We start from the raw sequence: 24,517 nt of genomic DNA, 5'->3' as shown, positions 1-24,517 counted from the left end.
GTTAACTGCTCTTGCCTACACGTCACAATATAGTAAATATAGTTATATAATCAGCCCGCCAACAGGCTGACAGGAACGCATGGGAAAGGAGGGGGAGAAAATACAAAAAAAAAAAACCCACACACACACACACACACACACACACACACACACACACACACACATATATATATATATATATATATATATATATATATATATATATAATTGACATACAAATGTAGGAAGACGGGAAACTTGTTTGCCGAATAGATAGGTAGATACATCAAGATTGAACCCCCAACCCCCAATCCCAACCCCACCCCCTATGAAAAAAAGGAAAAAGAAAAATGATGATAATGAAGTAAAATATCTAGGAGGAAAAAAAAAAGAAAAAAAAAGTTTCCCTTGTTGGTTAAAGTCAGCTTCTTGGTTGATGCAAAATTGTCTCTATCGCTTAATGTCCCTTAAAGTTATTTTTTCATTTCTTTTTCTTTCACACTTCTGAGCCACTTTGTGCCAAACTTTTACCCTAAAATGAATCCTCTCCCTCATCATCTTTTTTTTTTTTTTTTTTTTTTTTTTGGGGGGGGGGGGGGGTGACCACACGGAAAATATGAAACATTTTCGGTTTAAATGTTTGCCTTTTTGTACCTGTTGATGATCTTCTTATCTTTGCTGTGAATTTTGTAACAGTATATCCTGGGCATGCAGTATGTATAAAAATCATTTATTTCATACGCTAATGAATACAAGTGATTTCCTTTGTCAAATGATTGAACACATGCATCACCAAGTAAAAGACACTTCATTTAAAAAAAAAAAAACGGTATGCAGGTCATTAAATTAGCAATGATTTTATTGCAGGAATCAACAGCTAGTCATTATATTTCAAACAAAATGGCAATAATAATGATAAACTCCCCGAATTGAAACACAAAACAAAGAAGTTGCTTTTCTCTTTCTTAAATTGCTACTGTATATGGTTGTTATTTATGGAAGGCTGTAACATAAAATTTCAGTAGGTCATCCCAAAACAGTTTAGATTGCAACACAAATGAATGACTTCATAAATAAAAATCTAGATATACGTGATATATAAATACTACCTACGGTATTAAATGAATAAAGAGAAAATTAATGCACACTATCAAGAGGAAAATGAATGACTAAAAGAATGAATAAATTGATAATTTTTAGCAAAGAAAGAAGGAAAAAATGATGAAGCATCTGTAGATACAAGCCAAATAGGAACATAAACCAATACATAATGATCAGAATGAATAAAGTCATAGAGTAGGCCTGATGGAAGAGAGACAGACAGGCAGAAAGAAAGGAAGAGAAAGAAAGAAAGGAAGAAAGAAAGAAAGAAAGAAAGAAAGAAAGAAATAAAGAAAGAGAGAGAGAGAGAGAGAGAAAGAAGGAAAGAAAGAAAGAAAATAAGGGCAGGAAGTAAGGAAAAAATCAGTGTTAAGAGTACACTGACGTTGCGATGGGATGAGTTGCATATTTTCCTTGTGCAGTTATGATATAAATAGAAAGATTAAACGAGAACTTACCTGTTTGAAGTTTGATCTTTATTTTATGAGGGAGTTGGAGAAAGAATTCACAGTGAGAGCCCGCTCAACGCGCGCGCAGTCATACTTCGTAGCAACAAGATGTGACTTCTGTCAGAGTGGAAAGATTGAGAACTTACTTGAAGTTGATCTATACATTTTGTAATAGTATTCATGCCATGGGAAGGGAGAGGAGGGACTGTGAATTCTTTCTCCAACTCCCTCATAAAATAAAGATCAAACTTCAAACAGGTAAGTTCTCGTTTAATCTTTCTATTTTATTTCGTGAGTTTACGCAAGAACTCACAGTGAGATTTTGTAGCACAGAAGTCACATTTGTTCCAACTGAACAAACTCAAGCATGCACAATGGCAAGCAAAATGTAAGCTCAAATTACCTTGGTCTGAGGCCATTATTCCCTCACAATGAGCTGTGACAGGCACTGTCCCTCTTCTTGTAGAGGTTTGTCGTAGAATTTACGGAATGTTCGTTCTTTTGACCAGCCTGCTTTTGCGAGGATCAGAGGAATAGGTGCATCCGCCCTGTTTGCTGCTGAGCTAGATGCTGCTCGGGTTGAATGTGCACTGAACATTGTGGTGTCAATGCCAGCGCCAGTCATGATTTCTTTGATCCATCGAGAAATTGTCTGTGCCGTTACTCTCTTGAAAGGCTTGCGAAAACTAATGAAGAGATGACTTTCCTCTCCTCGGATCTCTTTGGTTCTCCGAAGGTAGGCCTTAATGTATGTAACTACACACAAACGTCTGTCTGGGGGGTACGCTTTCAAAAGTATGTCCAATCCAAAATTCCCAGGTCTAGACTGCTTAAGATGTTCATTAACTTTGAATGACACCATAGATTGTTTGAGAATCATGCTGTCTAGATTCAGGCAATGCAAAGTCTGTACCCTCTGGGTGGATATCAAGGCCAGTAACATGCACAGCTTCATCGTTAATTGCTTCAAGCTAAGCGAGTTAGCGGGAGCTAGACTTCTCAAATATCTAAAAACAATATTCACGTCCCAAATTTCAGAATACCGCGGCCTTGGGGGCCTGAGCTGGAACACACCTCTCATAAAACGAGAGAGAAGCGGATGAGTGCTGACAGTAAATTGTTCATCCTCTAACACTAGAAAGGTAGCAAGTGCACTCCGTGCTGAGTTAATAGCTGAATAGCTCAAGTTCTCTTCATAAAACATGTGTGTAAAAAACTCCAAAACAAAATTAATCTTGGCATGAAGGTGACTTTCCTTCTTAAGTGTACAAAATTTTCTCCATTTCCTTATATATGTACAATACTGTCTTTGGGTTGATGCCCTCCAAGATGCTGCCAAGATGTCCACCGTTCTGCTGCTCATGCCAGAGTTCTCGAACGGCAGCTTCAAAACCTGCAACATAACAGATCAAGGCAAGCGTGTAAAGGGTGCGGTTCCCCAGATACTGGTTGCGTAATCAAATTCCTGTGTCTAGGAATTAAGAGTGGTTCATCTTTAAGCATTCTCCTCATGCGAGGAAACCACGCTTGCGTAGGCCAGTTTGGGACAATCAAGAGACCATGTGCCTTGTCGTTTTCTATTTTTTGGAGACATTTGGGGATGAGGCAGAAAGGAGGGAATGCGTAGAAATACAGATCACCCCAATTCAGAGTGAATGCATCCACAGAAACCGCATTTGGGTCAGGCAGCCACGTAACGTACGCAGGCAGCTGCTTATTGAGTCTGGACGCGAAAAGATCAATTTGGGGAGTACCACATTTCTTAGTGATATCAGTAAAAACTTTCTTATTCAGCATCCATTCTGTTCTGTCATTAAAATGACGAGATCTCCTGTCTGCTTCTGTATTGTCACGACCTGGTAAATAGGCTGCTGTGATCCAGATATTCCTTTCCTTACACCAAACCCAAATGTCTCGTGCTGCCCTGTCGCAGGCTCGAGATTTAATGCCTCCCATATTGTTCAGGTAGGCTACAGCTGTTGTGTTGTCAGTTCTAATGAGCACATGTGTATCATGCAGGTGGCCGCAAAATGACTTCAAACCAAGCCCTGCAGCTAAGATTTCAAGATAGTTGATTTCATTGTTTTGAGCATGCACTATCTCCTGATCATCCCATCTACCGCCAGTTTCACTGCTTAAATCAGTGGCACCCCATCCTTGCCCACTGGCGTCAGTACGTAGCTCTAAAGCTGGCCGATCTCGACTAATTGGTGCCGACTGGCAGTGAATGTTATTGAACCACCACATTAACTCCTGTTTAGAAGCTTCAGACAAATTCATAGGTCTATCAAAATGCCCTTTGCTTGATTTTAGTGCAAGAATTTTGTCTCTTTCTAGGTTACGATAGAAGAGGGGGCCATATTGAATAGCAGGGAAAGTAGCAATCAGTTTCCCAATGACCTGCGCCACCTGCCTGATAGTAGGGTTTTGTTTCCCTAGCAATTCCGCACATACTGCCCTGATATTTTGACATTTCTCATGCGGGAGCGTTATAGTCATGCTTTCCGAATCCAAGATAAACCCCAAAAATTGGAGCCGTTGCTGAGGCTCTAGGATAGATTTCTCTGAATGAATGACAAAACCAAGGTCAGAGAGCAGTTTTGTGGTTGCTTGCACCGCTTCTAGTGCTTGTGATTCAGTTTCACCGATTATGAGAGTGTCATCTAAATACCCCACAACCAGGTGGCCTGCCTGTCGCAGCTTTGCGAACACCGGCTTCATAAGCTTTGTGAAGAGCCTAGGCGCTGTACTAAGGCCATTGGGGAGTACCTTAAATTGCCAACATTTCTCGTGCCAGACAAATCTCAAATACTTGCGATATGAGGGGTGAACAGGGACAGAGTAGTAGGCATCTCGAAGGTCGATTGAGGCAAGGTAACAACCAGGGGAAATTAGGGTTGTAGCCGTATGGATGTTATCCATTTTGAAATGCTGTACATTCAGACTGTCATTGAGGTCCGATAAATCTAAAATTAGGCGTATGTCCCCATTTTTCTTTGGGCGTGTAAAGATATTGGACACAAATTCTCCAGCCACATGCTGGCATTCTTCGATTACGCCTTTCTCGGCCAGTTTTCGAATTTCAATGTCAATCTTGCTCTCCTCAGCATTACCCACTCTGTAGTGGTAAGGCGGTTTACCTCTATGAGGTGGGCTATACGCCTCTTGAAATTCAAGTTTGTAACCGCTAATTGCATCAAGTATGAAAGGATCAGTGGTAATATGATTCCACTGCTTGCTAAAATGCCTCAATCGACCCCCAACGGGCAGGTCTAATGGAACATCTACATGTTCAATGTCAAAAACTGACTGTACAGTGTGAGTAGATTGTGTATTTCCACAACCAGAGCTAGGCCTGCAACTTACCTCCTTGGGTAGTGCAGTTACTTTCTCCGTGACACAGTGTTTGGCTTGGCTGGGGTTGCTGTCGAGTAGCTCTGCCCCCGGTTGTGCGCATGAGCTGGAGGTGGGCGAGTCTGCGTGTGCGGGGCTGAATGTCTGTATCCCCGCTGCTGCTGGCCTAAAAAAGGCCTGGATGTATCGCCAGCTGCGAGCCAGCCTGCGTTCCGATATTGCTTCCGGCTGAATCCACCGCTGGCCGTGCGCTTGTATGGGTGGTACGGCTGATGAGTAGATCTCTTAGCCTGGCCTTTAACCACACTAAAGGCAGCCCTATTCTCCTCCTTGAGATCTTTTACACGTTGTCCCAAGTCATCACCGAATAGAAACGCGGTCACGGGCGTAGTAGGCTTGCACAGATGTGCGTAAGCAGCGTTCATATCGGGCTTGATCAGCTCCTTTCTCAGGCAATTCATCTCGTAATTGGCATTACAGAGTAAAGCGAGTGCGTCCTGTTGCGCCTCGTTCAAGTCAGTAGGAAGAGTTTGTAGGAACGCGGGTAAGAGATTTCTGTACTCTCTGCAGCTTAACGTCTCTGCTGCGCGTAGTCTGTGTCACATTATCCCAAATCACTGGATTGACTTTAGGGACTAGTAAGTTGGGGCAATTGCTCGGTGCTGGGTAGTTTGCCGCTGACTCTTCCATAGATTTTTCCTCCAGACAATGGGAGATGAGATAATTTGTAGAATTTGCCAATTCGTCATTGATAGGGTCGCCCACACAGGCGGAGACCGCAAATTTTGCAGCAAAGGATGGCACTTGTACTGGCCGCCCCGTGAGCTCTGCGGGTGCGTAACCCGCTGCCGCCGCAGGGAAATCGCATTCATCCCCACTGTAGCTGCTGCCGCCGTGGTCGTCGTGCAGCGTACCGCGTGCTTGCGTACTATCGTCTGTAGCACACACATCCATGCCCCCAAACGGCACACCACCGTGGTTTTCTGCGGTACAAGCCGTGCCAACATGGCCGGCACGTAGTTGCTGTTGTTGGATACGAGTAGGCTGAGACGGCAGTATTTCCATGACCTTTTCAAACATGGATTCGAGTTTAGAAAGGCGGGAAAGCACCTCCGCGTCCGTCTTCTCTTTAGGGGGAGCTGCCTTCTTACTTAGGCCTGGTTTGGTGGGTTTTTTAAGGGTTTTCCCATTCCCTTCTTTCTTTGCTGGAGCCTTAATACTAGCCGGCGAACACTTGGGTTCATGATGCACGGCTGTAGTCACCATCGCCACGACAGACTTAGCTGTATGCAGGGCGCTCGTACTAGTGGTGCCACCCACGACAGGCTTAGCTGTATGCTGTGGGGGAGCGGAAAGCGGAATTTCCATCCCGCGATATCTCGTGAATATAAATCCACTTCCGAAGCAAAGTCAGCTCTAACTGAGCAATAAATAATAACAATCCACAATATGATAAGATATTGCGACGATGCACAGTTAAAAGGACGAATAAAACTTGATTTAGACTGCGATGAGGGAACTTAGCCCCTCGTGCAAAACGTGCGAAGAAGCGATATGACTGCGCGCGCGTTGAGCGGGCTCTCACTGTGAGTTCTTGCGTAAACTCACGAAATAAAACATGATTCAATAAGCATGAAAAAACTGTCACGTGTGTGCACGCAGGATCGCATGGTTTTTACACACGCGTACGCACGGGGCACACACACAGTCATCGTATGCGACGATTTTGTGTTTATCTCAGTGGTGAGGGAGATCAGAGTCCATTACTGTTGTTCAGGTGAGATATTTTACAATTCTTAGTTGCCAAGATGTTGTCGATTAATGGCTGTTAACTATGTTTATGTGGTTGATATTTACGCTTGTGACATAACCACATGAAGGCACCAATTTCAGGTTGTACAAGACAGCCCGTGCGCAATCTCTCTCTGTACAGTCCCATGTGCTGGTAATAATGTTTGTAAATGGACGGTTAGTATTTGTAGGGCCACCACTACTGCACTGCTCCACGCCCAGCATGGAAAATTCCAATACAATTTACAGAAATGCACTCATGAAGTCGCATGTGTAATTGTAGACTTAAGAATGATTTCAAGCAGTCTGTCTGATGTAAATTCACTTTCAGGCTTGAACTGAAGTTGAAGTTCAGTAAAACTGACTTGAGTTGAAAATCTCATCAAAACAAAGGAAGGTCCTGCACTGCATAGAAACTACTATCAAATTCAAATTTAAGCCATTCCAAGGCCGACCAAGGAGCCAGCCTAGGCAGGTGTCATCTACATCTACATCTACGTGGATACTTGGCAACTTCCAATACTGGATATATTTACGCTGAGGTGTAACTGTAACTTGTTGAACTATTTGAGTGCATGTGCATGAAGTCGGTGGTGCATGATTAATTTGTACAAGTGCAAATAAAAACCATCCCTTGGAGCTAGTTGGATGAGATGTGTGCCCTGAAGACGTCCACGGATGGAGCTGTAATGACGTCTACCGGCAAACCATTCTATACCCTTACAGCTGTTGGCATGAAAGAGTTTGAATTTAAACACATCTTTGGTTGTTAGAGGCTGAAATCTGGCTGGATGGCCATGGTAACTTCTCAATCTCGTGTTGGACATTGAAGAGAGATAGTAGTCTTTGTTGATTGCAATGAGGTCATGTGATATCTTGTAGAGCATGATTTTGATGGCATTTTCTCTTCTGGATTGGAGCAAGGCCCATTGAATCACCGAGCCATTGCATTGAGTCAAGTATTGCAGAACTTCACACTCTCAGTACGATATCTGGCAGCTCTACATTGTATGGCTTCAATCCACATTGTGTATCATACAATGATGTATGATTGATAAATTGTCAGATGAATAACATTATTTTGTGAATCACATTTGGAATTCCTGTTGTTGAGCTTGTCAGCTACATATAGAGCTATGTTAGATTCAATGTTTGATAAGGTCACCCAGAGCCAGAGCAGAGGAGCCTTTTTCAACACACAAAAAAAGACCAAGTTGTGTGGAAAGCACTGAGCATGAGAGAACATTACAACTCCCAGTCCCATGCTAGTTGTTTTCTTCTTCTGCCAATATAAATTGCCAGATAAGACATTCGAAAATTTTGTATAAAAATCCAGTGTACTGGCTCGCTGCCATCAATATATTTTGTTCGCAGACTAAGGATTGTCATTTTCAAGGATACACTGGATTATCAGCACCTTATGCACTTGTCAATGTAATGACTCACCCCACTACCCCCGGACATGGGTGCGTCATTTCCTCGTTTGGTCCGTCAAATTTGTGACCCAGGTGTGCGTCATTTTACCAGCTATGTCCGTCAAATTTTTGACCGAGAGGTGCGTCAAAATCCCATCATTGTCGTCAAATTTTTGACCGAGGGGTGCGTCATGGTACGTCACTTGGCTATGGAAAATAATACGCATTATTCTGAACCGAGGGGTGCGTCATGGTATGCACTTGGCTATGGAAAACTGCACGCATTTTTGCACGCTACCAGTACCGGATACACGTACGTACCGCGAGTGAATTTACAGTGAGCGCTTTCCCGCGGCAAGTGAAAATCAAAGTCGGGAAGCATTTTGGAGTAGGCCTAAGAGGGAAAAATGCTTGCCCGAATCTGGCAAGCAAATGATTTAAAAGCCACCCTTTCTCCTCACATTTTCTTTCCAACAAACTCATGAAATCACGCATACTCAATCTCAAGCCAGACGGACTGTTTAGCGATATAACGATTTCAACCTCACAGTACTAGATAGTAAAATCAAAGATCGTATACGGAATTCCGTGTACGATCTTTGGTGTACCGTTGCGTGGTGCGTACTGCGCGTACCTGCAGTATAGTATCAGTATAGTAGCAGGCAAGTTGAGTGTTAGTGGTGCGCGACTCGCTCGCTAACGCTGTCATGGCTGTGCAATTCGCAAGTGAGCAGCGCGCTCATTATTCCTCATCGAACGTACATCGTCCATGTGTTGCATTCAACTGGACTAAAGGCCGCGCACATACAGCGCATCTGCAGACAAGTCATGGCCAGGTGGGTGACTATGGATTGCATGCACATACATTCGGAATATCGTAGCAGCAGAGTGATGTACGGTGAATGACGGTACGGTGCTTACAGGGCCAGGGTAAGGGAAACTTGCCGAAACTTTGACAAATTGTGTTTACGAACCGAAAGAAAATGAAATTGCGTGAATAAAGCGTATGCAAAAATCCTTTCAGTATTTACGGGGTGCGTCAAATGTACCGAGGATGTCCGTCAAGAAAGTGACCTAGGTGTTCGTCAAAAACCCCGTGTTGTCCGTCAAAAAAGTGACTGTGGTGTTCGTCAAAAACCCCGTGTGGTCCGTCAAAAAGTGACTGTGGGGGTGCGTCAAAAACCCCGTGTGGTCAGTCAAAAAATGACCATGACGCACCCATGTCCGGGGGTAGTGGGGTGCGTCATTACATTGACAAGTGCATTAGGTCTGGATTGCCACTAGTTGATTACCGGTACTTTAGTAAATTGTACAACTGGCATAATGAACCAATCACAATATACAATGTAGGGCACATACTATGTGGTATGCTTAATAATGTGTTCTTGTTGTGCATTTGATGATCACTGCCTTGTTTCAGTTCCAGATGCAGTAGTGATAATATCTATATTCTTTATTGTGACTCACAAAGGTCTTTCATTCATGTCATCCTTACTTGTTATGCCAGAACTTAGCAAATCAAAAACATAAGATGAGTTCAGTCTTTTAAACTGATAAATCCATCATTCCCTCAACTGTTTTCTGTGCTTCAGAGAGACAGTGGCTGGACAATGAATGAGGGGGATTGCAATGTTGTGCTGGAGGTCTTGACCAGAGCCACTAGTCAGGACCCTAGTGTCCTAAAACCAGCTGAGCAGCAACTCAAACAATGGGAGACTCAGCCAGGCTTCCACTCAGTCCTGCAGGTAAGAGCAGTAATTTACAATTTTGTATCTGTATGCTTTAATTTCATGTTCCCATTGACCAATTTTCTTCAGATTTTATGACAGTGCTGAGTATTATGTACAGCAATACATCACCCAGCAGAATTTGAAGCAATCGAGCTACATGTACAGTAAGCATCAATGTTGGCTTCAGTTCTTTACAGCAACCCCCTGTAGGATTACATGTACACACATCTTGTAAGTTGCATTATACTCAGCAACCGTGAACTTATGGCTTAATTTAACCCTAAACCTAAACCCTAACCTCTAAACTCCAAACCTAAACCTTACCCGTATCTTCATTCTGAAGTATAATCGGTGTGAGCAAATACATTAGCACCAATAAAAGCTCTCCATATGCACAGATATTGATAAGCTAGAGTTAGTACTGTTGCAATCCAAAGAATGCCATGGGCAGATTCCTTGGTACTGCTGCTGAATGGCATCTCTTCTGTGTATTCGAGATGAGTAATATGCAAGTTTTGCATCCCAGATGATATATGTGACCCGCTACAACAAAAAGGTCCTAAAGTCGCGCACGGTCGAAGCCGTGAAAATCGAGTTTGAAGTCAGAGCATTAAAATTGGTCAAAACTTACGATTTTCTGATTTTGATATATTATTGGAGTCTAACATGTCTTCTATCATCTGTCGAAATTTTGAAGCAAAATGATCAAAGGAAAGACCAAAAAATAGCGTTTTTCTGAGCCATGTTTTTTTGGCGTTTCAACGAAGCAGAAACTGGTTCGAAAATTTGGATTGAGCGCCACAGATAGGTTCCGCCCCTAACAACGACCAGAGTGATCTCATTGGTCAGTTTGCTGCTTGCTGTTAACCGAAGCGTGAAGCTCGCACACTGCCCAGTCGACTGGTGCGTGCGGGCGGGGTGCACTATGCTCAGCCGCTTCTCACATCCTGGTCACTGATTGGTTGGTGAGGAGACCGCCGACGCTGATGTGCTTGAATGAACTCTTCGGGGGTTGCTAGGGCTTACCTTCTATTGTCCAGAGGTGAAAACTGACTTGCGTGTCCCTTGATCGCGATTGCGTCGAAAGGAAGACTTATAGGGCGCTTTTCTCAAAACACTGATTTTCCAGACGTCTCGACATGCTCTCTTTTAAACATCGATATCTCCGCAGCCGATTATCTTGATAAAATGTGTTATATATCAATTTAAAGCAGAAAGATTAGGGGATTATATCATGCAATTTTCAAATAATCGACCTCGCCCGACTTTAGGATCATTTTGTTGTAGCGGGTCACATATTTTATTGCTTTGAAATGTCTCATATTTGCAAGTACAGGTATAGTGACATTATGTTTTGAATTGCACTATAAAAAAAAAAACCTAGTCCATTTGTATGCAGGTTGTGCATAGCTACTGAGAAAAAATCAGATCCATCTGGAGAGTTCTTGCAAAGAATCCAGCACAGCTTGATTTTATTGTTACAATTTTCAGCCTTCCTCAACTGGGTATTGTGTATTTTTCTTCTCTCTAGACCATCATCCAAAACCACAGTGTTAGTGTGAATGTGAGATGGCTGGCTGTGCTCTTCTTCAAAAATGGCATTGATCGTTACTGGAGGAAAACTGCTCACAAGTAAGTTTTGCAACGGGAAAAACTGGGCCTAAGCTCCCTCGCATGGTGTAGATTGTAGATGCAGTAGAATTTGGCAGACATCTTCAAACCTTGCTGAACTACATTTGACAAATGATACGCACATGTGTGTGTGACAAAAATATCATTTGTCTGCTCCTTGACTGAACAAATTGAGTGCTTTCAAACTGTACTTCACAGAATGATGTTTTAAAAAAAAATCAAATTTACGTACTTTGCATTTCTACCAAGGAGGTTTACTGGTGTTGTGTTTCTCTTTATTTGTTAGCAAAACCACTCAAAAAGGTATGAATGGACTTGTAGAAAATTTTCAGGAAATTTAAAAAGTGACACAAGGAACTATTATTTTTTTGTAATGATCTAGATAATAATGATAATAATAATAAATACTTATGTAGCGCTTAATACTGACTGATGTTTCTAAGTGATCACCATCATAGATGAGCTGCTTGATGGAGGTCTGCACTCTGAGTGCTTTTCTATGAAGTAATGCTATGGCAGTTAAATCAGGCTAGTTCATCTATAATGTTAATGAAATCACAGACTGCAATCACAGCCCCTCCCCCAGGCTTCCTCAAATCAAGATGTCTTTGAATGTGTTGCTTTCCTCAAATTAGGCAGTGCTTTATACTCTTAGAGCATAGTGATTCAATGGCAAGAGCTCAAGACTTTGAACAAACGACCATAGGTTTGTAATATTGTATCCCGCCCTGCCCCTCTTGATTCAAGAATGCAAATGGGTGTCTGACAATTCTTGTGTAAAAGATAAGTAACCCTCAGGGAAAATCAATGTCCAGACTAATTAGGCTATCCCGAGTATAGGAGTTACCATCTTCTTTATAATATGCTTTATCTTTGTCTGATAGGTTATGTTTACCTATTTAATCTCTTGATTGATGATTGATATCATTTGATCATTATCATCACAAATGTGTCTCATCTTTTATCTATATCTTTGTTTATTCATTTATTTATTTATTTTGTTGAAACTGCAGCGCCATCTCAGATGCTGAGAAGGAACGCATCCGGGTCAAACTGGTGGCCCGGTTTGATGAGCCTGTCACACCCATTGCCACCCAGCTGGCCGTACTCATAGGCAAGATAGCCCGCATGGACTGCCCCCGAATCTGGCCTGAACTGGTACCCATCCTCCTGGAGGCAGTCAAGCAGCCAGATCCTCTAACCCAACAGAGGGCGCTCTTGACGCTGCACCATGTGATGAAAACGCTTGCGTCCAAGAGGCTTGCAACAGATCGTAAACTGTTCAGAGAGGTGGGAGCATTTGACTCTTATGTAGGGGAGTTCAGCTTTGAATGTTATCATGTTATCATGTTATCATGACAACAACTTCATGTTATCATCCAGGAGGAAGAACTGTGGATGTTCTTTATTTTGCATTGTAATTATTCATGAGCTCTTTGCTCACTATTATTACTTTTGAATTTTATGTTATTACTGTACGTAGTAGGAAAAAATGGCTCTATATTGCTGTGATCAGACAGTTATTCCAGAGTGTGTATTTTGAAATTGCACCAACACAAATTCAAAGAATTTTGATATCATTCCCTGTTAGGGGTTATGAGGAAATAACTTGATTCAAAACATAAAGTAGATGTAGAGTAAATAATATAGTACAGCATGTATAGTGAATTATAACATACCGACATTGCTAATTGATTTTGTATAGCATGCAGTAGGTAAGAGAGAGACATGTTGGTGGGGCGGGATGTGGAGAAGATACAAAGACGATGTATTTTCTCCTTCCTCATCTACTTTTTCACCGAATGAGAAATATTTATGAGAGTGTTCAACAATCAGCTGTCATGAACTCTTCTGACCTTCTTGCACAGTTGACGGGTAACATCTTTGGCTTTGTGCTGAGCCTCTGGAACACGCACACTGAGAGGTTCTTCCAGGCAGCCAGGAGCCAGGATCAGGCAGCCATGGCGATGTCGCTAGAACTGAGCACCCTGGCTCTGAAAGGTGAGAAATGAGAGGAACGACGAGATGAGATCTACCTTGTTGAATCGGGAGGTAAACCATTTGCTTTGGAACAGAAAGGATATTGGTTCAAAACCTCAAGGTTGACAAGTTTGTGTCCATTTTGTGCAGAGCATGCCATCTTCTCATAGATGCGGTATAACACTCTGCCCCTCAGGTCAGATATCTGGAGAAAATGCTTTGGGTATCCATTGTACAGACTGAGATGTATACATCAACATTTTTTTGTTTGATATATTGTGATTATTCAGTCTTGTTTGTGTTCTGTTTGTGGATGTTTATTTTGGGGTCATTTGACTGAAGAAGAGCATCTGATTTGTTTTATTCTCAATTGCAGTTCTAAGAAAGCAGATGGTGTTTGGTATGAGTGAACCACAAAAGTCTGAAGATGCCATGGTAAGACTTTCCATGTAGAGATGGTATTATGTGGCAGTTATGATCCTGTAACCATAGTTATCGGATTTAAGAGCAAAAATTATGTGTTACCTTGGCCTGTGTTACCTTGGCCTGTGTTTTACCAGAGATCACTGGTAGGCCTATAAGGTTTAGTACTGTAAATGGCAGAGTAATTGCAATGTATGTGATTGGGAAAGAAATCTGTCCAAATGTAAAAAGAAAAAAAAATCATGCTTGCTGAACAAACTTCAAATTTTGTAACCACAGTGCATTTCTCCTGTTCTGCTTTTCACGTGTCTGTGCAACGATTACATCCTATTTGATTCATATTGTGTAATGCAGATTGTTTGTGAGGAACTACAAATTTCTTGACCTGCTTGCGGCATGCCGTGATGCAGAGGTGTGCCAAAGTCACTCTGAAGTATTGAATCTCTCTTTATATCCTGACGCAGGTAAAAGTCCCTATGGGCAATTCCGCAGTTAGGTGGACATGACATGGATAAAAGAAATGTGCCTCTTTATCATACTCTTTAATTTAGGTTTCAACTAATGCCATGGATGTTCACCAATCATTAAGGTCTTTCAAATTCAGTAGATTTTATTTTTCATATTTATTGATTTTGCGAGATCTAAAACCATCATTAAAAATGTACATGTGGGATTGGGGACGCTGAAATTCACTTAAATGCAAATTACAGTGGGTTCCTTTGAAATTTTTTCCTCAAAGTTTTGCTAAAGGGTAAAAGATGAATACATTTAAGTACTCCAGAAGTCATGTGACATTTTGTCAATTACAAAAGGGTGAAATGACCTGCGGAATTACTCCGGACAAATGTAACGTTACTAACCGTAACGTTACTAACCATGCTTTTGGGGGTCTAGCTAAGAAATTATTGGTCGAACTGCTAAAAAAATTTGTGTGAACATTTGTCATGATGCGATAATTGAAATTAATGCAACACTTTGTTTGAAGTAACTTTAATTTTTGCACACTTTTTGTTACAAGACATTGATTTTTTTGTCATGTCCTTTTTTCGTAACGTTACTAACCAGCCCTTTAAGTTGCCATAGCAATTCTAATATTTCGTGGATTGTATCCATTTTTTTCTGTATCATGAACCTGGGAAAGATGAACATGTTTTTGTCATAATTTTGACTTTAAATGAATAAATGGTAATTTAGTAGTAAAAACAAATATCTAAATTTGTTCAAATGTAACGTTACTAACCGCGGAATTGCCCCTATAGTTTTGGACGTTGCTCGATTGAGATGAATGTAATGAGCAAGTATCTCCCTGTTTCTGCTTTGATATCAATGGGAACATTTCGTCGGCTGAGAATGATAAGGGCGTTAAGTTGCCACTAAACCCATAGTGTTCATGACCACTTAGTGCCCTTCTCATTCTCAACAGACGATTTTCACCCTGTTAATACATTTTAAACACTTTTTGCACATTTTCAAATACTGGATATATTGGAATGTATTCCATTTTGTTTGCCAGATGCTGCTCCAGCTTGTGTTTCAGCGAGTTCGTCCTTTCCTAGAAGTCCGTGAGTAGAGCTCTTGATGGAAAGATCTTTATTAATAATTTCTTGATACTCGGAATCTAGGGTGATTCAAATGTACAAAAATTGTTTAACAAGTCAGTAGCAAAATGAGCCATCATTAAAATGGTTGTGATTTTTTTATGGATATTGTAATGCCTGTGGATGGGATAAAGATCTTTGTCTGCAATTCTTGGTGTGAACACAGTCTTGTCTGTCACAATACAGTCTTGTCTTGATACATTAACTTCACAGGTGAGACTCAAACAGGAAAGGCTGTCTTTAATTGCATTTTATGACAGAAATTTGCTGTCAGCTTGATTATCTAGAGCTGTCCACGACAGAACAGAGATCCTGCTCTGGTTTGTAGGAAGACAGTTAATAAATACCTGAGATTGATATACGTGTACACAGTTTGCTTATCTAATCAGAGCTGCCCTGTGAAGTTTTATGCAGCGCTGAGTATGGTTTTGTTTAATTTTTCTATTTCAGGAGCCAGTCTCCCTGCCAGTCATTCGTTAAGGGAAAAGTTGGAGAAAATGGCCATCCTGCATACCAAAGTGGTGAGTATGAAACTTGTTAAAGCTGATGAGTGTTATTGCAATTCCTCTTCTTCAGTTGATCTGTGATTAAGTGCAGCCATAATGCTCAGATGTCTTTTTACTGTGTGTGTGTGTGTGTGTGTGTGTGTGTGTTTGAGTGCGTGTTTGTGCATCAGACGTAAGTTGTTTATTTTGTTTCTCCTGTGTTCTGATGTTCCTCTCATTTGAAAGCAATGACCACAATATCACTAAGTAGGGTCATTTGAGAAACAGACAGAAAAGAATGATAGTGTAGAAGCAATACTACACTGAAATCAGGCAATAAAGCAAGAAGATCTCTAATGTTCAATAGATCAAACATACAATGTATATGTTAAAGGGGTGGTACAGTATTGGTGGAGATGAGAATTGGGCTTTTAACTTTGTGCGAGATACCAAGAAAACACTTATGATATAGTATACCATTTTAAGAGGAATTCAAAGTTTATGTGATGAAAATCAGGCTTGGAATGACTGAAACATCCAAAAGCAAAGTAAAACAAAGCGATAGTAATAAAGTGTGGGTCCCACACTTTATTAGAATCGCTCTTTTTTGGATATCTCAGCCATTTCAAAACCAATTTTCATCAAATAAACGTTGAATTCCTTATAGAATTACATGCCCTTTCATATTTCATAAGAGGTTCCTCATTATCTCACCAAAAAATTTTAGAAACCTGAAATTAGGTCTCAACCAAAACTGTACGATCCCTTTAATTTCTGCATAAACTTGTATATATTTATTTCTATTATTTCATTACATTTGTGCTCATAGGTATTTACCATATTCAAGAATAATGTATATTAATTGTTTTGAAGTGCATGGTTACTGACTGGGACCTTTAAGATAAATGTAAGATGGAGCATTGGCCTAAAGGATGCAGTGTTATCTGTCTACAGCTTATCGACAGCCAAGAGAGTTTCCCCCTGGCCTACGTCGACTTCATCTCGAGCTCGCTGGAATTCTGCGTCGCGTGCGTCTTCTCCGACGACAACCGGCACCTCCTGTTTGAGCGCTTCACCGTCCAGAGCATGAACCTCATCAAGGCGGTTGTCAAGTGCGAGAACTACAAAGTTAGGGCGGGACCAGACGAGGAGCCAAGCCCCATTTCAGTGAAGGCAGAGAAGGTTTGTTTCATGTTATAAAATGGGCTTTAGAATCTCTGCAATCTGATTGGTCAATTGTCATTCATTGATTTTTACTGATCCGCGCTGAGCCATGTCTGTGGTAAAATTTGAAGGCATGGCTCAAGTCTTGTATATTGTTTGAGGTGTACCAGATGCATAATGGGGAAAATGGTTGTACCATATTTCATGAATTTATGGGCCCATTTTATAACACAAATGATGCACAGGCCTATTTCGTGGATCAGTGAAAATTAGATGCTCTCGTTAAACAGTCTAAAACCCACTCGCTGCCCTCATGGGTTTAAACAGTTCCAAAGTTAAACTCGCACATCCAATTCTCACTGATCCACTCTGTCCTGTGCATCATTTGTATAATAACAAACAGAGATTGAAAGATGGAAACATGTTTTCTTTGAAGAAAATGAGAGGAAGGAAAACCATTTGATATATTTTTCTCAAATCTCAGTCTCCACATGAAAGTTTGATATTAAAGGTAATTTATATCTTTCTCTTGCTCATTGCAACATTAAAACAGTCATCAACATGTATTCCATGTATTCCATGCTTCCTCTTCCTCTTCACCAGTCCCCTCCTTTCCGAGAGTTCATGTCTTCATTAGATGTAGCATGTTACATGCAGTAGCCATAAAGTCATGATGGTCAGTTTCCCTTGGGAGCCCTCCAAAATGTTCAAATTACCTCCACATCATATGCCAAATTCTTGCTCAACACTTCCCATCGTTCAAGCTGGAAGCATCTCTGGAATAAACTTTGCACCTCTCATGTCAACTTGAGACATTATTTAGTCACCACAAGCTTAAAAAAAGAAATTAGCGATGGTACATCAGGTAATTGTTGCACTACAGTGTTAAATAATGTAGGAAAAAGAAAAATAGATGATAAATAATAGATACTTGTACCAGGTAATACTTGTAGATAGTAAACACACACACACAAAAAGAAACATAATTAGGGTAATGAAAATTTATTTGTCTAATTCTTCTTCTTTTTTTTCATAATCTCTTGTCTCCCTGCAGGCAAAAACTACATTCTTCACCGATGAAGTTCTACAAGAGATCTGCCAGAGGTTGATCATGCATTACTTTCCTCTCAGACAAGATGTAAGTTCCTACAATGTATATACATGTGGTATCTATATTGGTGAAGATGATGATGATAATGACAGTGGTAATCAAGATAATAGAAATGATGATGGCAATGATGAACCTGAGAGCAACACTATCAAGTGCACACGACTATTGTATTTTGATTTACATTTGTAGTGTTAGACCTGACCTATACCATTATTCCACTAGCTCTTTGAAATATCTGTATTTGTATCCACACACTTTATGGAAACTTTCTCCTCTTGACATGCTGATTGAGATGGTTTCCTGCATTGCGCGATATACCATTTAAAGGTACAGTTTACCTTTGGGAGCAGTGATTTAAAAAATGTTCAAAATATCACATTTGATGCATACGTGCAGATCAGATGTATCACAAAACATCCTACTATGTAAAAATTTTGCAAGAAAGCCTAAAATATAAGGAGATACAGTATCACTGTTTTTCTCAATGAGCCATAACTGTAGACAGTTTAGAGAAACATTTTTATGCCTCCGCAACGAAGTGGCCGGAGGCATTATGTTTTCGGGTCGTCCGTCCGTCCGTCCGTCCGTCCGTACGTCCGTACGTCCGTCTGTCCCGTTTTGTTTTTGTCGATATCTCAAGAACCGTGTGGTGGTTTTACATCAAACTTGGTATGAGGGTATATCCTTGGGGGATAATACTTTGTGTGGATTATAGGGTCACAGGGTCAAAGGTCAAAGGTCACAGGTTATTTTTGTGAAAAAAAATTGAAATTTCATGTTTTTCTCCATATCTCGCAAATGGTTCAAGGTATCTTCATGGAACTTAGTATATATGCTTGTACCGATGGGCAGTGATTATCTAGGGAAGTTGGGGGTCATGGGTCAAAGGTCAGGGGGTCAAAGGTCAAGGTCAACTCCTCAAAATATCACTACTTTCCTTAAAATGCAATATATGCCTGAAGGTTTTTTTTTTTTTAACTTGATGTATGGCATATATTACCCAATATATATATTTTTGGGGAAGTTTCTTGCCAAAAGGTCAAAGGTCAAAGGTAAAAGGTCAAGTGAAAGTGCTAAATTGCACTTTTTCCTCCATATCTCGAAAGTAACTCAAGGCATCATCATGAAACTTACATATTTATGCATGTTCAACCTAACAGTGATTCTCTTTGGAACTGTGAGGTCAAAGGTCAAAGGCCAGGTTTAGATAATGCTTTTTTCCCATTTGATACTGAAATTATACTTTTTCTCAATACCTTGAAAATTACTCAATGCATAAACTTATAAAAGGGTCAAAAGTCAAGTAAAAATCATCAGTTCCCCAAATACCTGCACTCTGACATTTTAATCATTCATCCAATTGAACCTAGTTCTAGGAAAGTGAACATTCAGCACATTTGTGTCAAACCTGTCATTTTAATATTTTGCCAATTGTGTGAAACTGTCATCACACATTGTCAAGACATTGTACTATAGACCTTTTAGGAGAACCATGCATTATGGCGGAGGCATATCAGTAGCCGTAGCGATATATCTCGTTATTATAGATATTGTTCATATTTTGTATATTTTACAATACTTAACATTTATCATACTGATTCAAATTTTTACATTGGTTGTTTCTATCCCTACCTCACATTTTAGAACTACTTTGAAGCACTAAAGCTTGGTTTTTGTTTCTTCTGTAAATGGTAAATTATGCCTTTTGTGGACATTTTTGTTATGTATGTACAAAGTATATTCCTTTAGGAGAGGAACCAATTCTTATCAGAACCTGTGGAAATGGGGAAAAACTTACTGGTGATATCAGGAAATGATATGTTATAATTATCATTTTTCTTCTATCCCTTTGTAGGATCTTCAACTCTGGGAGACGGACCCAGAAGGTTTTGTTGCTGATGAGGGAGGAGAATCATGGAAATTCACCTTGAGGGTAAGCACTCAGTCTTGTTTTATATCATCTGTCACTCTTTCGCTATGTTCCTAGGTCTCATTTCATAGAAGGTGTTGGGATAGCAATTTTTACTAAATTAGCAATGGCCAATCAGGAAACAGGATTCTTGTTGTTATCATGGCATTTGTCACTGCAGGGACAGTTGCCATCTGAAGCGACCTTCTATGAAATGGAGCCCTGCTGTCTGTACGTGTATCTTCATTTTTTTTATCTGTCCACACACGTTATAGGCTTGAAAGTGAATACTGTAAAAGCAAACAGTTTCACTTCATGGAAATTTTTGTGCATTTCGTGCGACATAAAACTAGGGTAAAAATTGTAACACATTAATCTTGTGCTTGTTGTACATGATATCATTTGATATTTTGATGCTGGGGAATTCAAAAGATCTGAAATTCATCTGATATAACCAGACCAAATGTGAAAAATTAATCCCATGAAAATATCTGCTTTTCCAGTTAATGATTAGTTAATCCATATGACTAGAGTGAAAGAGGGTTAAAGGTCAATCCATGGCCAGTTATCAAGATCAATAAAACGTCATCAAAATGCAAATGAAGGGCCACGTGTGTATAACAGAAAGTGAATGTGTGAGAAGCCTAGGCATCTCGGTCAACTGACGACATTTGGATTAATAAGTGTTCTTGTACAAAGAGAAACTGTATGTATTATGGATATATCAGGATTATCAGAGAGGACTATTAGTTATAACATAAACGCATGCAGACATATGTAAATACAGTTCTGTATGTTTCCTTTCGTTCTTTTTTTTTTGTACTTTTATCTATCTCAGAAAATCTTTTCCAGTTTAGTCTGTGTGTGTGCATTGACAAAAGTCAACCTGGTAATAATGCAAAACTCTGCAACACAGCAATCACTTATAAAGCAGTGTACTTTGTAACAAAAACCTATCAAATTTAAACATAAATTAATGCAATTTATTAATACGCCTGCTGATTATTTACCTCTTTCAGCCTTGTACAGAAGCACTGTTTCTTGCTCTTTTCCACGCCTACAAACGAGTCTTCACGCCAGTTCTAATTGAAATGGTTCAGAAAGTGCAAGGTAACTCACCTTTTTCATTGTGATGGTCATACACGTTATCTGTAGTGATGTGAGTTGTAATAAAGGACTCAAGTTATGTGTTGTTTTCTCTGCTTGACATGTGTCAGATACCCTTGGGAGATACATGTAACTGTATGGAATGCAAAGATTCAAGTCAATTCAGTGCTTGTAAGATCCAATTATTATAACTTTAAGATTGCATAAAACCCCTTGTTTGAGCCAGTTATCAAGGTAGCATATTATCATACTGCCTACTTCAGTGAATGCTGTCTGTTAAAGGCTACTTAGGGAGAATGATTGCTAATATTCTGAAATGTTAACTGTCATTCAAGTACGAATCAGATTTAATGTACCAAAACTTGTACGTAGTGACAGAGCATTCACACAGAGTGCTTGAGTAACTCCATGGCAAGTTGCCTTCGGTTTTGTTACTTTTTTTTCTCTGTGATTAATGCCTCGGGAAAAAAACAAACAAACAAACAGTAAATTATACGAAAGTCTTGTGAAGGCATGAAAACCATGCAAGTTGTCACAAATATGAGTTCATTTATCATTTCATGAAGGAACTAGACTTTGAGTGCTCCTACTTAGAAAGAACCCTGCAAAAACAAAAGAACATTAAAAAAAGCAACCTCAAAACAAAAATCTCCGCGACTGGTGCACAATATTCCTTACTCTTATCTGTACATTGTATTTCTTACTCTTATTTGATTGCATTCCTTTATACATCCATGCAGATGCCAGTGATACAGAGAATATGCAGTTATTGCTGCAGAAAGAAGCAGGTAAGACTTTATGAAGGGGCAACTGTACAGGGTAGTTGCTTAATTTATACCTCTGTCAAGGGAGGAGGTTATGTTTTCATCATTGTTTGTTTGTTTGTTTGTGTGCAAAATAACTCAAAAAACTGTGAATGGATTTGGATGAAACTTACAGGAAAGGTTGAAAATGACACAAGGAACAGATGATTAAATATTGGTTGTGATACAGGAATTTTTATGGATTTTATGGAGGATTGTTGATATTTTGGCAGGTAGGGTCAATGAACTTGGGAGTTCAAGCTGCACATTTTTTTAGGTTTGCATTTGCGCGCTAAAGTGCTTGCTCTACATGTAGTTTCTGCTAGGGCAAGGCGCGCTGTGCAGCTGCAAGTTGATTATGTAACAAAAGGCTTCTACACATTGTATATTGGGAAGTCGGGCAATTTTTAGCTTGCATTATTACATATGGGTGGAAATCACCTGTATCTCTATGGAAGAACAAGATCAATGGTAGAAATGAGCTGCTTGGCGGAGGTCTGCGCTCTCCGAGCGCTTCTATGGTTTTATTTATACTTTCGTTTGTTGTTGTTGTTGTTGTTTTTTTTTGGTCTCATTTGTGTATCGGGATATTCATGCATTTCAGGACTGCTATAAATATGTAATAATGTCCATCTTCAAGCAAAAACAAAGAAATTCAGATATGTAATGTTCAATCTGAGAAATTATAATTTACCACTCTCTCCTTCTTCATCCAGTGTACAATGCCATTGGTCAGGCAGCCTTCGAACTCTTTGATGATGTTGACTTTGATCAGTGGTTCACGACGCATCTACTGAAAGAACTCCAAAACATGCATCCAAGGTGAGCTAACTATCTTAATGTTGAACCATGCGGTGGGAATCCATTTAGAATTTTTAATCAGAGCACTGTGAGATGACCATGTTCAACTTGCAATCTCTCTGTGGTACAATGTATGATCGACTGTCCCATTTCATGTTAGAGTTTATGCAACTGTCTGGATTATGCCTCTGTCATACTTTTATGTGAAGTGTCTTGTGAGTGGCATGTAAACATGAGTGTTGCAGAAGACTGTTTATTCATTTATATATTTTTTGTATCACTTTCAGTCAGTGGTTTGTATAATTTTTTCCCCTCTTTTTTAGGCTGCTATCAACTATCAAGCACCTAGTTAAGATGGCAGACTCCTATCTTTTATCTCTTAAATTGGAATTTGTTGAATTGTTGTCTTCTTTAAAAATGTCAAAATATGTGTGGCGCTCCGTCGGAATGAGTCAAAAGTCGCAAAAAATGAAATCGTAGTTATGCCTATAAGTGAATTCTACAGACTCTAAGCTTTACACTGATATGTAATACAACTCATTTCGACATCCCTATAGATCATAAAAACGAATATTAACCACGTTTGTTATGTCAGTTGATTTTCTAAATAACGGAGAAAATCGCTCTCAAAGTTCAGGCTATGTTCAAGCTCACAACCTGTTTCTTTCACGGGACGAAACAATACAACTGTCCTGCTTAGCGACGGCGTTTACGCTCCATCGCACGCACTGCCGTATAAGGCGATAGCTTGGGTATGTAAGATAATCAACCAATCGCAGGACAGGTCTATCATTAACGATTCTGACCAATACGGCAGCCCGAATGTAAACTTCGGCGCGTTTGTGTCCGTGCCGCTACCGCCGCATGAATGAGTCGGTACGCGTTGTGGTTTGCCGCAAGTTTTTAACTCACAAACAATAGGAAACAGTAGAAAGAAAAGAAGGCACGCAATGCGTCTTACGAGAAGCGTCTTTTAGCGAGGGCGTTGATCGCTTCCATTCTCCTCCCATGTTGTTGTCAATGGAAACTAAAGAGGATGCGTTTAGCAAGTACCAATACCTATAGAACCTGAGAACCTATTGTAGGCGGGCACGCAATGCGTCTTACGAGAAGCGTCTTTTAGCGAGGGCGTTCATCGCTTCCAGTCTCTTCCCATGTTGTTGTCAATGGAAACTAAAGAGGATGCGTTTAGCAAGTACCAATACCTATTAAATAGAACCTGGGAACCTATTCTAGGTGGGGGTTCAAAAGACAGCATCGGTAGAAAAAGTCAATGAAGTTGATTAACGATAGTCGTCTTTTGAGATCGTGTTCTTTGCGTGTACTTAAAACCCTCAAATTACGCACATGGTCGTAATGTTGCAGAGCATCAAAAACTGCTTTCGCGTCTTTTCTGCTGCAGCTGTATACAGCCGTAACATTATGAATTCCCGCCATATTAAAGGCACATTTCTTTTATAGGCGTTGCGTGCATAGTAATTATCGCTTATCACGCTTGCCAATGCTGCACATATTATCAGAAGCAAAGGTTGATGTAGGCTTGACAGCTTCACGTTGGGTTTACAATGATTCTCAGTCACTTTTCTAATAGCATAGCATATAAAAAGCAATTAACTTGTAGCTTAAGCGGAATTATTATTATTTTTTTTTTACATCACATGTGCAGTTACAATCTTTCTGCGTTT

At 40.1% G+C, this 24,517-nt stretch overlaps 2 protein-coding genes across 2 annotated transcripts in view; one reads left to right on the top strand and one right to left on the bottom strand.

Moving 5' to 3' along the window:
- Positions 1–1,543: 1,543 nt before the first annotated feature.
- On the bottom strand, positions 1,544–6,251 carry LOC139715617 (uncharacterized). Its single transcript, XM_071627511.1, has 3 exons — positions 5,445–6,251; positions 4,896–5,165; positions 1,544–2,922 (listed from the first exon to the last, which is right to left on the bottom strand). The coding sequence occupies exons 1-3, from the start codon at positions 6,249–6,251 to the stop codon at positions 1,948–1,950; spliced, it is 2,052 nt and encodes a 683-aa protein (XP_071483612.1). The 3' UTR covers positions 1,544–1,947.
- Positions 6,252–9,699: 3,448 nt separating this feature from the next.
- LOC139738415 (importin-11-like) overlaps positions 9,700–24,517 on the top strand; it is a 31,366-nt gene continuing 16,548 nt past the window's right edge. The window contains exons 1-13 of the mRNA XM_071649393.1: positions 9,700–9,834; positions 11,351–11,451; positions 12,465–12,741; positions 13,320–13,452; positions 13,808–13,866; positions 15,368–15,416; positions 15,903–15,973; positions 16,892–17,119; positions 18,156–18,239; positions 20,068–20,145; positions 21,141–21,231; positions 21,969–22,016; positions 22,748–22,853. Of these exons, the coding sequence (XP_071505494.1) occupies positions 9,700–9,834; positions 11,351–11,451; positions 12,465–12,741; positions 13,320–13,452; positions 13,808–13,866; positions 15,368–15,416; positions 15,903–15,973; positions 16,892–17,119; positions 18,156–18,239; positions 20,068–20,145; positions 21,141–21,231; positions 21,969–22,016; positions 22,748–22,853 (1,460 nt within the window). The remainder of the gene's footprint in view (positions 9,835–11,350; positions 11,452–12,464; positions 12,742–13,319; positions 13,453–13,807; positions 13,867–15,367; positions 15,417–15,902; positions 15,974–16,891; positions 17,120–18,155; positions 18,240–20,067; positions 20,146–21,140; positions 21,232–21,968; positions 22,017–22,747; positions 22,854–24,517) is intronic.

The sequence above is a fragment of the Diadema antillarum genome, unplaced genomic scaffold (assembly GCF_040938485.1).
Source record: "Diadema antillarum isolate AM-2024a unplaced genomic scaffold, OU_Dant_1.0 scf00000000, whole genome shotgun sequence".
In the NCBI taxonomy this organism is placed as follows: domain Eukaryota; kingdom Metazoa; phylum Echinodermata; class Echinoidea; order Diadematoida; family Diadematidae; genus Diadema; species Diadema antillarum.
Note: the sequence above shows the minus strand (reverse complement) of the source record. Positions and strands in the feature narration are given on the sequence as shown.